This window comes from Coregonus lavaretus (genome assembly GCF_964263955.1).
Source record: "Coregonus lavaretus genome assembly, chromosome: 16".
Lineage (NCBI taxonomy): Eukaryota > Metazoa > Chordata > Actinopteri > Salmoniformes > Salmonidae > Coregonus > Coregonus lavaretus.
In genome coordinates this window covers 25,274,299-25,290,346 of record NC_140003.1, presented here as the reverse complement: position 1 = coordinate 25,290,346, position 16,048 = coordinate 25,274,299, and the positions used below count along the sequence as shown (strand labels likewise).

The window sequence follows — 16,048 nt, the reverse complement described above, 5'->3', positions numbered from 1 at the left end:
CAAAAGTATCTTAATAAAATAACAATAACGAGGCTATATACAGGGGTTACCGGAACCGAGTCAATATGAGGGGGTACAGGTTAGTTGAGGTAATTTGTACATGTAGGTAGGGGTAAAGTGACTACAGATAGATAATAGACAGTGGGTAGCAGCAGTGTAAAAGCAAATGGGGGGGGGGGGGGGGGGTCAATGTAAATAGTCCGGGTGTCCATTTGATTATTTGTTCAACAGTCTTATGGCTTGGGGGTAAAAACTTTTAAGGAGACTTTTGGTCCTAGACTTGGCGCTCCGGTACCGCTTGCCATGTGGTAGCAGAGAGAACCGTCTATGACTTGGGTGACTGGAGTCTTTGACCATTTTTGGGGCTTTCCTCTGACACCGCCTAGTATAAAGGTCCTAGATGGCAGGAAGCTTAGCCCCAGTGATGTACTGGGCCGTACGCACTACCCGAGCAGTTGCCATACCAGGTGAGGATGCAACCGGTCAGGATGCTCTCGATGGTGCAGCTGTATAACTTCTTAAGGATCTGGGGACTGATGCCAAATCTTTTCAGTCTCCTGAGGGGGAAAAGGTGTTGTCGTGCCCACGACTGTCTTGGTGTGTTTGGACCATGATAGTTCATTGGTGATGTGGACACCAAGGAACATGAAACTCTCGACCCGCTCCACTACAGCCCCGTCGATGTTAATGGGGGCCTGTTCGGTCCGCCTTTTCCTGTAGTCCACGATCAGCTCCTTTGTCTTGCTCACATTGAGGGAGAGGTTGTTGTCCTGGCACCACACTGCCAGGTCTCTGACCTCCTCCCTATAGGCTGTCTCATCGTTGTCGGTGATCAGGCCTACCACTGTTGTGTCATCAGCAAACATAATGATGGTGTTGGAGTCGTGTTTGGCCATGCAGTCGTAGGTGAACAGGGAGTACAGGAGGGGACTAAGCAAGCTCCCCTGAGGGGCCCCAGTGTTGAGAATCAGTGTGGCAGACGTGTTGTTGCCTACCCTTACCATTTGGGGGCGGCCCTTCAGGAAGTCCAGGATCCAGTTGCAGAGGGAGGTGTTTAGTCCCAGGGTCCTTAGCTTAGTGATGAGCTTTGTGGGCACTATCGTGTTGAACGCTGAGCTGTAGTCAATGAACAACATTCTCACATATGTGTTCCTTTTGTCCAGGTGGGAAAGGGCAGTGTGGAGTGTGATTGAGATTGCATCATCTGTGGATCTGTTGGGGCGGTGGGTCTAGGGTATCCGGGATCATGCTGTTGATGTGAGCCATGACCAGCCTTTCAAAGCACTTCATGGCTACTGACGTTAGTGCTACGGAACCTTTGCTTCCTTGGGCACAGAGACTATGGTGGTCTGCTTGAAACATGTAAGTATTACAGACTTGGTCAAGGAGAGGTTGAAAATGTTAGTGAAGACACTTGCCAGTTGTTCCGTGCATGCTTTGAGTACACATTTTGGTAATCAGTCTGGCCCTGCGGCTTTGTGATTGTTGACCTGTTTAAAGGTCTTGCTCACATCGGCTACGGAGAGCGTGATTACATAGTCATCCGGAACAGCTGGTGCTCTCATGTATGCTTCAATGTTGCTTGCCTCGAAGTGAGCATAAAAGGCATTTAGCTCATCTGGTAGGCTCGTGTCACTGGGCAGCTCGCGGCTAGGTTTCCCTTTGTAGTCCGTAATAGTTTTCAAGTCCTGCCACATCCGACGAGCGTCAGAGCCAGTGTAGTAGGATTCAATCTTAATCCTGTATTGAATCTTTGCCTGTTTGATGGTTCATCTGAGAGCGTAGTGGGATTTCTTATAAGCGTCCGGATTAGTTTCCCGCTAAGCGGCAGCTCTAGCCTTTAGCTCGATGCGTATGTTGCCTGTAATCCATGGCTTCTGTTTGGGATATGTACGTACGGTCACTGTGGGGACGTCGTCGTCAATGCACTTATTGATGAATCCGATGACTGAGGTGGTATACTCTTCAATGCCATTGGATGAATCCTGGAACATATTACAGTCTGTGCTAGCAAAACAGTCCTGTAGCGTAGCATCCGCGTCATCTGACCACTTCCATATTGAGCGAGTCACTGGTACTTCCTGGTTTAGTTTTTGCTTGTAAGCAGAAATCAGGAGGATATAATTATGGTCAGATTTGCCAAATGGAGGGCGAGGGAGAGATTTGTATGCATCTCTGTGTGTGGAGTAAATGTGATCTAGAGTTATTTTTCCCTCTGGTTGCACATGTGACATGCTGGTAGAAATTAGGTAAAATTGATTTGAGTTTGCCTGCATTAAAGTCCCCGGCCACTAGGAGCGCCGCTTCTGGATGAGCATTTTCTTGTTTGCTTATGGCCTTATACAGCTCGTTGAGTGCGGTCTTAGTGCCAGCATTGGTTTGTGGTGGTAAATAGACGGCTACGAATCTGTAATCGCTGCCAAAGGTGCTTCAACAAAGTAGATTAATACATTTTAGAATAAGGCTGTAACCTAACAAAATGTGGAAAAAGTCAACGGGTCTGAATACTTTCCGAAGGCACTGTAGGTCCTACTAGGGTTGCAAAATTCCGGGAACTTTCGATAAATTCACTGGTTTTCCAGAAATCCTGGTTGGAGGATTCCGTATTTCCTGCTTATTCCCCTCCTGACTCCGGGATCCTCCAACTGGGATTTCGGGAAAAACAGGGAATGTATTGAAAGTTCCAGGAATTTTGCAACCCTAGTCCTCACTACTCATCTTTTTGACTATATGTGTATTGCAGGCTGAAATAAATTCACACGCAAGTTAATAAGAGCTACCATAACAATGAATGTTATGATAAACACATGGAAATTCATGGAAATATGCCTAATGAATATGCTAATACTGGAGGTGTTGCATGCAAGTGTGGCTGTTGTAAATGGAAACCTTAATTTGCATGCACCTTTTGGACAGGCATTATGTATACTGTATGTGCTAGTGATGCTTGTTTTCAGGTAGAAAAGCTAATCTAGGACTCAATTGATCATAACTCATCATTAAGTCTGATCAATGAGACCTGCAAAAAATACATATTCAGGTTTTAAGACAAAAACATGAAACATCTAATTAAATCGGAGACGGAAAGAACATGATTCGTCCCCAGATGTGTTGGGTTAATCCAAAGTAATGTAGAGAAATAACGCCTCTGCGTTAGAAACACTGCTTTAATCAATGACAGAGAGTGGCAGTGGTGGCAGCACAACAACAGCACAAACAGTTTTCCCATTGGGAGTTTAGCGTAGCTCACCGCTCGGTGGAAAAACACCCCACCTAAACACACCAGCTAGTGCTGCTTTGACAGACAGTGGCTCTGCTAGCAGCCTGCTGAAAACCAATTAACGCCTTGGTAATTAAACAACATCTGCTCCTTACTTCTTCTAGTGTGGTCAAGGAGATACCATAACTCACTTTCTCTAACTGCTGCTGATGGTGCTGGTGGCTAAATATTCCACCCACTCAGAGTGCCAATGCGAATTTGGGCATATGGATGTGTCCTACTCCTAAATACTTGTGATCTGCATTTGTATTCCCGTCACATTCAACCTAGTTTCTATTTCTGATAACACACTTTTTGAGATATTTCCATTACAGGCCAGGAGCTTTATTGACTTCAGTTTGAACTCAGAGACTTAATTTTAATTGATTATTTGGAATCTCTATTGCTACAGACACCTAGGGCGTTAGCTAGGACACAGTGTATGTTTATCACTCACATACACTATACATACAAAGGTATGTGGAAACCCCTTCAAATTAGTGGATTCAGATATTTCGGCCACACCCGTTGCTGACAGGTGTATAAAATCGAGCACACAGCCATGCAATCTCCATAGACAAACATTGGCAGTAGAATGGCCTTACAGAAGAGTTCAGTTACTTTCAATGTGGCACCGTCATAGGATGCCACCTTTCCAACAAGTCAGTTCGTCAAATTTCTGCCCTGCTAGAGCTGCCACAGTCAACTGTAAGTGATGTTATTGTGAAGTGGAAACCTCTAGGAGCAACAATGGCTCAACCGTGAAGTGGTAGGCCACACAAGCTCACAGAACGGGATCGCCGAGTGCTGAAGCGCGCAGCGTGTAAAAATAATCTGTCCTAGGTTGCAACACTCACTACCGAGTTCCAAACTGCCTCTGGAAGCAACGTCACCACAATAACTGTTCGTCAGGAGTTTCATGAAATGAGTTTCCATGGCCGAGCAGCCGCACACAAGCCTAAGATCACCATGCACAATGCCAGGCGTAGGCTGGAGTGGTGGAAAGCTCGGCGCCATTGGACTCTGGAGCAGTATAAACGCATTCTCTGGAGTGATGAATCCCCATCTGGCAGTCCAACGGACTAATCTGGGTTTGGCGGATGCCAAGAAAACGCTCCCTGCCCCAATGCATAGTGCCAACTGTATGTTTGGTGGAGGAGGAATAATGGTCTGGGGCTGTTTTTCATGGTTCGGGCTAGGCCCCTTAGTTCCAGTGAAGCGAAATCTTAATGCTACAGCATACAATGACATTCTAGAAGAATCTGTGCTTCTAACTTTGTGGCAACAGTTTGGGGAAGGCCCTTTCCTGTTTCAGCATGAAAATGCCCACGTGCACAAAGCGTGGTCCATACAGAAATGGTTTGTTGAGATCGGTGTGGAAGAACTTGACTAGCCTGCACAGATGCTTATTTATAAAACCCTCTTAGGCCTCACTCCCCCCTATCTGAGATACCTACTGCAGCCCTCATCCTCCACATACAACACCCGTTCTGCCAGTAACATTCTGTTAAAGGTCCCCAAAGTACACACGTCCCTGGGTCGCTCCTCTTTTCAATTCGCTGCAGCAAACGACTGGAACAAGCTGCAAAAAACACTCAAACTGGACAGTTTCATCTCCATCTCTATGTTCATAGACTCAATCATGGACACTCTTACTGACACTTGTGGCTGCTTCATGTGATGTATTGCTGTCTCTACCTGTTTGCCCTGTGTGCTGTTGTCTGTGCCCAACAATGTTTGTACCATGCTGTATTGCTGTCTTTGGTCTCTCTTTATGTAGTGTTGTTGTGTCTCTCTTGTCGTGAAGTGTGTTTGGTCCTACATTTTTTTGTTTTATCCCAGCCCCCATCCACGAAGGAGGCCTTTTGCCTCTTGATAGGCCATCATTGTAAATAAGAATTTGTTCTTAACTGACTTGCCTTGTTAAATAAAGGTTAAATAAAAATAAAATAAAAGATCACTGACCTCAACCCCATCGAACACCTTTGGGATGAATTGGAATGCCGACTGCGAGCCAGGCCTAATCGCCCGACCTCACTAATGCTCTTGTGGCTGAATGGAATCAAGTCCCCGCAGCAATATTCCAACATCTAGTGGAAAGCCTTCCCAGAAGAGTGTAGGCTGTTATAGCAGCAAACGGGGGACCAACTCCATATGAATGCCCATGATTTTAGAATGAGATGTTCGACGAGCAGGTGTCCACATACCTTTGGTCATGTAGATATCTTCTACATTTTCGCTCAAAGTATTTTAGTTATCTCCGACAGCAACTATCTGATTGAGGTTTAACACTCATTCAAAATTCATATCAACATTCATAAATAATGTCTGGTTGGTTTCTCAGTCTAATTGACGGAGGGGAAATTATGGGTTTAACATACAAAACTACAAAACTTTTGACAAAATTCAAATGAGCATCTATCTCAAATGGCAGTGGCACCACGACGTGTGGAGCTTCAGGTGTTTAAAACACACCGTCGCTGCAGTGGAGCAAATTGAGCTTCCAGAGACTCTGTGGGAACTCCTACAGCGCATTAATGCCTGAGGAACCTCAGACAACACTATGAGAGAGAATATGTTTTGCAGCGCAGCTTGATTATGACTGAATGAAGTCGAGCATGAACTTTAATTACAGCTTACACCCTGGCTGTTTGTGACTGTGTATTGAAGCAGCTTAGTAAGCACACAAAGGAGTCGGAGACGATACAACACTATGCAGGGCCTGGCACTGATCATCAGTGACTGCTATGTGCCATCTTTACCACATACAGTGAAGGGACAGGAGGTTTTAAAAACCTTTTAAATGTGTTCTCCCAGTTTTTTTACGATTCGTAAGTAATTCAACTATTTCCATCTCACATCACTAAATACGTAACTTACGGCCTGGAAAGCTCCCTCTGCATGAAAGTCACACAAAAGTATAGTTACGAGATTAGACTAGTGTACCAGAAAGATAACAAGTTACAGTGTAGCCAGTTGAAATCAGGTACTGTAATAAGAAATAAAGTATACCGTATGAAAACAAAATAAACTCTTGGGTCATATAAATGGCAAGCACTACAACATACTTTGATATCAGTTTTGATACACTGTGTAATTCTGCAATAATAAAACGTTAAAAAAATAATGCTACAAGTGTTATTTCGTAACATCGTTCTAACTTTCCTTAATCAGTGAGTAAGAAGTGAATGCTCAGCTCCTGGCCCAGAGGACTCAGGGCTATTTAATAATGTAACTGCTAAAACTCACATGAATGAAGCAAGCAATGTAAGAGAGACAACAAAGTATTCAAGGAACTAGTAAATTAAGAAATAGCTCTAAGGGACATTCTTGTCAGCAAATGAGATTTAGGGGAAACAGCTTGAAAACAGTGTCAGATAGATGCCAAAGACATCACAATAAATACATTCTTATTCTTATTTCTCCAAATAATAAGCAAACTGGTACACTCATGCATCCCCTTCACAACCAAGACTATGCCAATTAAAATGTAACCCAATAGCCTGCTCAGTAATCTTATTCAACAACCTGTGTTTGTTCAATTGGATATTGTATTTTAGTTCTCAGAAACTAGGAGCTAAGAACAAGACTTTTTACTCCTTAAAAAATGAGGAAAGCACTATATTTTAAGAGAAATATAACCAACCGGCTGCTGTGCACTAGACAAGAACACACACTAAGAGTTCAAACAGCCATGCTAGCATTCAGTTGTCTCACCAGGAGGCATATTTTGCAATACTTTTAAGGCTTCTCTGGTGTAGTTAGGTCACTAAAAGACGAGCTGTCTTTTCCACTGAACCATTTCCTCTGAGCTACACCTCACAGCGGTATGTCCTTTTGGTTTCCTCTCAAGGTTGGGGATGAGGTCAGTAGAATCTTCAGAACTGACAGTGTCATCGTAAAAGTGGTCACATCTTCTTCTTTGAAAGCCTCTCTTACTGTTTAAAAACCCTGCACTTTCCTTTCCAAAAATATAAACCGCAGAGAGTGTGTGTTCTGACGTGGTCTACTAGGTCTACAAGGTCGTTTTAGTGTGAATAATCTTACAGGACCGAAACCTAACTTGAGATGCTCACCCTTAACCCACTTAACAATCATATATCATTCATAATCAAAAACTGAGTTTATTGCCAGGATTCAGGGCCATAGAATGCAGATTGAGAGTCTGACTCACCACAGGAGTAAGTCTCATCGGACATGTCCCCGCAGTCGTCGTCCCGGTCGCAGCGCCAAGCCTGGGGGATACAGCGTCCATTCCGACAGGAGAACTGGTTGGGCTGACAGGCCTGGGCTAGGAAAGAGAGAGAAATGGAAGACAGCAGTAATCATGGTAGCATCCACATTAATGTAGAAATGTTTAGAAACATTCTATTCTTATTTACAATAAAAGTGACTCTGAAATAACACAATACATTATTTAACATTTCATTTCTAATGGGCATAAAATAATCTGAAACACAACCAAAACAAACAGCAAATGCATCCAACAAGTTTGATGTAATCATTGCATGCTAGGAATATGGGACCAAATATTAAACTACTTTAATACACATAAGTGAATTTGTCCCAATACTTTTTGTCCCCCAAAATGGGGGACTATGTACAAAAAGTGCTGTAATTTCTAAACGATTTACCCAATATGGATGAAAAAAACCTCAAATAAAGCTGACAGTCTGCACTTTAACCTCATTTAACCATTGTATCATTTCAAATCCAAAGTGCTGGAGTACAGAGCAAAAACAACAACATATTGGTCACTGTCCCAATACTTTTGGAGCTCACTGTCTACTCTATGTCCATGAACAGAGACAGACATAGAAGGACAGCACAGCACGAGGACAGCACACGAGGCAGCGTTCTCTTGGTGGTGCTGTGTGTGTAACATGCATGTCATTCTGATGACTAGGCAACATTTATCACCCATTGATTGATCCTGGAAGCCTAAGAACTCTTAAGAGGCAAAGCTGGCAACTTGGCTGTTAGGTGTGAAGGGAAAAAAAAACAATATGGTAGGCACAATAACTCAGTAGCAGGAAAAGTTACCTTATGAGAGTGCTAAACTTCTCTGATTATGAGCTTTCACATGAGATTGATCACACTGTGGCTGCTGGCTTGTATAGTGTCGTAAGACACGACTAGGAATGTTTGACTACCCTGCTATTTGATGCTTTGATGTGCAGAAACCTTTCTGCAGAGGACGTCGAAGTTGCTAGGGGGTAGAGGTTTGCATTCCTTAACTTTACACAGTCCAACTGACTAACTGAAATGTACCACATCAATTTATTTTCATATCTTAGAAAATGCCTGTGAGATATACTACATAACACAATGCAATTGCCGGACTGCAGATCTGAGAAAAAGCTGAGATATTGTATCAGTTACCTGAACATGTGGTGTTGGACTCATCCTCATTGTTCCCACAGTCATTAGTTCCATCACATAGCCATCTCTTAGGGATGCAGCGATTGTTGAGGCACTTGAATTGGTCTATGGGACAACTGTGGTTGGCTGAAATACACAGACAGAGACACTCATATCACCTTAGCACCATTTCATGTTTTAAAAATGTCCAAGTTGAGCTGCTTTGTGGGATGGAATTTGCCTTGTAAAGGACTTACAAATCTGACATTTACCATTTCTAACTTTAAGAGTTCAGTACAAATGACAGACAGCAATGCGAAGCAGGAATGTCTCAAATATTGTTAGATAGAAGGCATGCAGACATTCCAGCAGAGCAGATAATAGATTTAGCAAATCTGATAATTCTGGCAGAAGATTACATTATAGTATTTTTCATAGTGAGAAATGACTCAGCACCCAAGCGTCTAACATGGTGTTTATCTTATCGATTCACTTCTGAGGCAAATAGATGGGGAAGGAGGGGAGGAAAGGAGAGGAGGGGGTAGTATTCACCAGCATTGAATCATACAGTATCAATGATGTTTAGCGAGATAAAAGTTGATAGCAAGAAAAGATCAACGTATGCAACGTTGTATGGTAAGTGGTGTGTGTGAGTGTGTGTGAATGTTGGTGTGTGTGTGTGCGTACGTGTGTGTGTGTGGGACAGAGACAACAGACAGATAAATACACACAGCAGTTATGGGGCTCCTCGTCACTTCCATCCAGACAGTCATCATCTCCGTCACACTTCCATGACACACGGATACAGCGATGGTTACGACACTGAAACTCATCGCTCTTACAGAGCTGTGGCTCCACCACCCCTGATGACACTTAATTAACAGACATAACAGAGAAACTTACATTAATAACAGAGAAACAGACATGAGCCAAATTAAACCATAGAGGAATTAATTTCATTGAAAAGTCAAGCATACTAAATAATCACACAAAATATCACAAAATATTTGTGACAGAAAACCATGTTAATTTCTTAGTTTGTCTACAGTTCAATTGTACTGCTCTGGCTAATTCACTTCATGGTTCTACTGTACCTAAGCAGGTGACATTGTTCTTCTCCAGGAGCTGGTTGTCAGCACAGGCACACACTCGGCCCCCTGGGATAGCAAGGCAGAGGGTACCGCATCCCCCATAATTCACTCTGCATGCGTTGTCACCTGGAAATACAGAGTAGTACCATTATTTAGCAGAAAGAGGAGGAAGGGAAGCGCTACTAAGGTACACAATAGTAAATGTTGGTAGACAGAAGGTGCTCTTTGGTCAAAGGGGTGAATTGGTCATTAAAAAAAAGGAGGACCAAGGCACTCTTCATATAATTAATTAAAATGCCTTTATTAGTATGGCATGTTCAATAGAAACAAGAAATCAGACCATTATTTTACTGAAATCATATTCTTCTAAAGCATTATTATTGTATTTTGTCATGTGTCTCTTTTGTTGTTCTGTCTGTCGTCGTCTCTCTCTATGAACAACGGAACAACGAGGTCAATGTGAACTGTGAAGAAATGCACATAAAATATCTCCTTAATACAAAAGCCATTTCCTGTTTGAGAAGGATGTGCCAGGTGGGTGCCACATCATCTATAACCACACGTCAAATGAATTATTGGGGACATTGTGGAGAGGAGCTATTTGACATTTTATCATTTCAGGGAAATAATTTGTCTTTTAGGACAAAGCCAACCGTTCTCAAGAGTGAGAGAGAAGAAACTGTCACTTATAAAGTTGAGGCATGGAGACCATTGTTGGTTTTGTTTATTGTAAGGTCCAAAGGCAATGCCTGAGCCAATGAGATAAAGGTTTCTGTTTTGTGAGAGCCAATCAGTAATACTCAGAGGACAGCAGAGCCAATTAATCTCTTTGGGGACATGAGCTTTGGAGGAATGGCCAGCGAAATTCTTCTTTCCCGCATGCTGAGAATTATAACTCATATACAGCCAGCTATATTGTCCCTCTCACTCTTTCTCTGCATCACATCATTACATACGTGGCATACCACACTCCTACACCACTCTAACAAACTGTATTATTTTGATGTGAAATGATAGAAATTATTACACAAATGAAAAGCACACAAGCAGTGAATCATCTCAAAATGCCCCTTATCTTAATCCATTGATTACCAAGGAGATAATTAGTGTTGGTACTTCTCTCTGTTTCTGAGAGGAGCTGACAGTAATCACGCTTCCCCCTGCTCCACACGTACACAGTCTAAACTCTAAACAGTGATTCACCGACGCTTCGCCAGGATAACAAGAGTTGTACCTGCTGTGAGCAGGGCTGGCCCACCCATTAGACAGGCGGCAGATTGGCGAGGGTGGCATTTTCCGAGCTAAACTGACCAAGACGCACCTCCAACAACACATAAAACCTCACATAACTTTGCCCAAAAACAATTACAATTTCTCTCACCCAGTGGTACAGTATATGGGCTATTTTGGGCTATTATTTAGGTGAGTGCTGATGCCGCCCCGTGATAAACAGTGCCCACTTGTCAAAGGCAGGGGTACAAAATATTTATCTTGTCCGTGCTCAGCGCACCTCTCCAGGATGCTGTTGGAGAGACACACCCTACCAACGTTCCATAAAAAAATAATCGAACAGAAATCATGTAGCCTGTGGTAAAAAGAGTATGTGCCATTTTCTGTAGCGTATTATGAAATTGTCACTTTTTACATCATACACGTTTCTCCGATCAAATAGCCTAACCTAAATGGCGCCTAATCAAATAAAAAAATTATTTGAATATGACACCATACCCTAAAAACAGATCAAAGTAAAATGGACAATATGAAATGGAAAATCAGGCTACTCTCAACTGCTGTCCAAGAGTTTCACCACGTAGGCTAAATTGTCATGATAATCAGTGGTTTCAAATCAATTCAAATGATTTATAAAGCCCTTTTTATATCAGCAGATGTCACAAAGTGCTTATACAGAAAGCCAGCCTAAAACCCCAAACAGCAAGCAATGGTTTCAAGTTTGTATTCGTAAATATTTGACGATCAAAGTGAAAAATAATATACTTCTGCATTTCCCACTGTGTACACACATTGATTCTCATTGCAAATAGGTTCAGGATAACTCCTGATAAAGTTGGGTAACTGATATTCAGAGCTTAAATAGCCAAAATGATTAGTCACAGGAATCAGGACTAATAAAGCCAATGCAACTGCCTGTTTTACAAACAGTAGGTCTACCACATGGATGGGCTGACACTGTAGGCCAGGGTTGCCCAAATTCAGTCCTGGCCTACAAATCTGAACCAATCACAAATGTATTTTATCATCTCAACCAATGCCATTTAGTAAAATGATCATGTGGTTTTCATTATTGGACATTATTTAAACCCACATTCAAAGATGATTGAAAACCAGGAAGTGAACATTAGCAAAACCAAACCTCATTAATCACACATTTTCAGTACTAATTGTGTGTAAAATGGGAAATTACAACACTGTAAAATGTTGTTGACCTCTAAATAATCATTTTGGAATGATACAATTATGAAAATGTTATTATTTTATCATTTTAGGAACTCTTGAAAAATATGCTCTACCAGGCGGTTGAGTTGTCATTAAACGAATGCAATTGAGTCAAAGCTAGCTATTATCAACAATGGAGAATAATATTGTTATTGGATTTTTTTGTCTGTTCAAATTTGATTTTTTTTTTCATATTCATATCAGTATTTACTGTCTGCCTGTTATCTTTAATATGTTTCATACCATTATTCAGTACATGTCATTTTACAGGCATTATGTAAGGGATAATCAACGTCAACAAGAGGCTATGCGTTCTATGGAAAATTATGAACGACGTGGAAGGTGTGTGCACTAGCGGAGTGGAACTAACCTTCCATGGAGTTGCATTATTTATGAGAACGCATGGAGCCCTGAGTTGATTATCACTTTTATACCATCGCTATAATTGAACACATTTGCCACTAGAAATATGTTCGACATCTACTGAAGTAGCTAGCAAGTTTACTAGATAGCTACAGTAGTTGCCTTGGTAACCAAACAAACAGACTTGGTAGTTTAAAACAAATCAAATTGTATTGGTTACATACACATTTTTAGTAGATGTTATTACGGGTGTAGCGAAATGCTTGTGTTCCTAGCTCCAACAGTGCAGTAGTATCTAACAATTCACAACAATACACACAAATCTAAAAGTAAAAGTTATGTTACAGCCTTATTCTAAAATTGATTAAATAGTTTTTTCCCCTCATTAATCTACACACAATATCCTATAATGACGAAGCAAAAACAGGTTTTTAGAAATGTTTGCACATTTATATATATTTTTTAAATGGGAATATCACATTTACATAAGTATTCAGACCCTTTACTCAGTACTTTGTTGAAGCACCTTTGGCATCGATTACAGCCTCGAGTCTTCTTGGGTATGACGCTACAAGCTTGGCACACCTGTATTTGGGAAGTTTCTCCCATTCTTCTCTGCAGATCCACTCAAGCTCTGTCAGGTTGGATAGGGAGCGTCGCTGCACAGCTATTTTCAGGTCTCTCCAGAGATGTTAGATCGGGTTCAAGTCCGGGCTCTGGCTGGGCCACTCAAGGACATTCAGAGACTTGTCCCGAAGACACTCCTGCATTGTCTTGGTTGTGTGCTTAGGGTCGTTGTGCTGTTGGAAGGTGAACCTTCGCCCCAGTCTGAGGTCCTGAGCAGGTTTTCATCAAGGATCTCTCTGTACTTTGCTCCGTTAATCTTTCCCTCGATCCTGACTAGTCTCCCAGTCCCTGCCGCTGAAAAACATCCCCAAGGCATTATGCTGCCACCACCATGCTTCACCATAGGAATGGTGCCAGGTTTCCTCCAGACGTGACGCTTGGCATTCAGGCCAAAGAGTTCAATCTTGGTTTCATCAGACCAGAGAATCTGGTTTGTCATGGTCTGAGAGTCCTTAGATGCCTTTTGGCAAACTCCAAGTGGGCTGTCATGTGCCTTTTACTGAGGAGTGACTTCCGTCTGGCCACTCTAACATAAAGACCTGATTGGTGGAGCGCTGCAGAGATATGGTTGTCCTTCTGGAAGGTTCTCCCATCTCCACAGAAGAACTCTGGAGCACTGTCGGAGTGACCATCGGGTTCTTGGCCCCTTCCCTGACCAAGACCCTTATCCCCCGATTGCTCAGTTTGGCCGGGCGGCCAGCTCTAGGAAGAGTCTTGATGGTTCCAAACTTCTTCCATTTAAGAATGATGGAGGCCACTGTGTTCTTGAGGACCTTCAATGCAGCAGAAATTTTTTGGTACCTTTCTCCAGATCTGTGCCTCGACACAATCCTGTCTCGGAGCTCTACGGACAATGCCTTCGACCTCAAGGCTTGGTTTTGCTCTGGCATGCACTGTCAACTGTGGGACCTTACATAGACAGGTGTGTGCCTTTCCAAATCATGTCCAATCAATTGAATTTACCACAGGTGGACTCCAATCAAGTTGTAAAAACATCTCAAGGATGATTAATGGAAACAGCTCAATTTCGAGTCTCATAGCAAAGGGTCTGACTATTTATGTAAATAAGGTATTTCTGTTTATTTGCACAAATTTATAAAAACCTGTTTTCGCTTTGTCATTATGGGGTATTGTGTGTAGATTGAGGAGGAACACTTTTTATATAATCCATTTTAGAATAAGGCTGTAATGTAACAAAATGTGGAAAAAGTCAAGGGGTCTGAACACTTTCCGAATGCACGGTACATATGAGATGAGTAAAGCAGTATGTAAACATTATTAAAGTGACTAGTGTTCCATTATTAAAGTGGCCAGTTATTCCATGTCTATGTATATAGGGCAGCAGCCTCTAAGGTGCAGGTTTGAGTAACCGGATGGTAGCCGACAAGTGATGGCTATTTAACAGTCTGATGGCCTTGAGATAGAAGCTGTTTTTCAATCTCTCGGTCCCACAATGGTGGACATTTTGAAGCAAGTGGGGATAACAGACTGGGGTAGGGAGAGATTGAATATGTCCGTAAACACTCCAACCAGCTGGTCTACGCATGTTCCAGGACGCGGCTAGGGATGCCGTCTGGGATGGCAGCCTTGTGAGGGTTAACACGCTTAAATGTCTTAATCACGTCAGCCACGGAGAATGAGAGCACACAGTCCTTGGGAGTGGGCCGCATCAGTGGCACTGTGCTATCCTCAAAGCGGGCGAAGAAAGTGTTTAGCTTGTCCTGGAACAAGACGTCGGTGTCCGCGACGTGGCTGGTTTTCACTTTGTAATCCGTGATTGTCTGTAGACCCTGCCACATAGACCCTGTAGCTAACCAAACCATCAGTCCTAGCGTGCTATTATGAAAATCGAATTCAACAATGCCAATAATGTTTTCAATTCAACTTTTGCGTTCAAAAGCAGCTCAAACATAGAACATGTAAGGATGAACTATAGCCATTGAATTATACCGTGCTGATATACTGTGCATTATAGGGAAATAATGCACGCTCTAGAATGCCCTTCAAGCCAATCAGAAACGAGTATTCAACAATGCCATGGTATAATTAAGCAATAAGGCCCGAGGGTGTGTGGTATACGGCCAATATACCCACGGCAAAGGGATATTCTTACGCACGGCGCAACGCGGAGTGCCTGGATACCGCCCTTAGCCATGGTATATTGGCCATATACCACAAACCCCCAAGGTGCCTTATTGCTATCATCAGCTGGTTACCAACGTAATTTGAGCAGTAAAAATACATGTTTAGTCATACCCTTGGTATACAGTCTGATATACCACGGCTGTCAGCCAATCAGCATTCTGGGCTCAAACCACCCAGTTTATAAGATCATATAAACAGTAAACACATTCATTTACATATATTTGAATATTCATGTTTTGACACACAAATGTATCATATTTTATATCAGTCCTCATTTAACTAGGCCTGTCTTCCATTATACGTAACTGAAGCAGACATTCATGCTAATGAATGTATAATTTGTTTTAGGTTTTAAAAAGTCTATGCAAATTCCAATACAAAATGAGTTTACCCGTATTGGGCAACTCAACCAGCTGGTTGAGATGTTTGTGATGAGTTATCTATCTAATTTTAAGTTATGCAAATAAAGACAGTTAATTTATGCCTATACTGTTAGTTAGCTAGCAAACGTAAGCTTGCTGACTCGCTAGCTAATGTTACATGTATGATCTGTGTAGTAATATTATCAGAATACCATTTGCATTGCTAGTTATAGCCTAATGTTAGATAGCTAACATTGAACCTAGTTTGTTATCTTTAGCTACCTTCAGATTTATAGACAGCTATGACAATGTTTGTATTGGTAGTAGTAAGAGTTGGGATTATGCCGATTCATTGTTTAGCTAGCTAGCTAGCTACCTAGCTAGCT

At 42.2% G+C, this 16,048-nt stretch overlaps 1 protein-coding gene across 1 annotated transcript in view; it reads right to left on the bottom strand.

The window, feature by feature from the left end:
* lrp1bb (low density lipoprotein receptor-related protein 1Bb) overlaps positions 1-16,048 on the bottom strand; it is a gene marked incomplete at both ends in the record, with an annotated part of 417,763 nt that overhangs the window by 167,830 nt on the left and 233,885 nt on the right. Inside the window, 4 exons of the mRNA XM_084179294.1 lie at positions 7,434-7,550; positions 8,642-8,767; positions 9,352-9,492; positions 9,715-9,837. Coding sequence (XP_084035420.1) covers positions 7,434-7,550; positions 8,642-8,767; positions 9,352-9,492; positions 9,715-9,837 — 507 coding nt within the window. The remainder of the gene's footprint in view (positions 1-7,433; positions 7,551-8,641; positions 8,768-9,351; positions 9,493-9,714; positions 9,838-16,048) is intronic.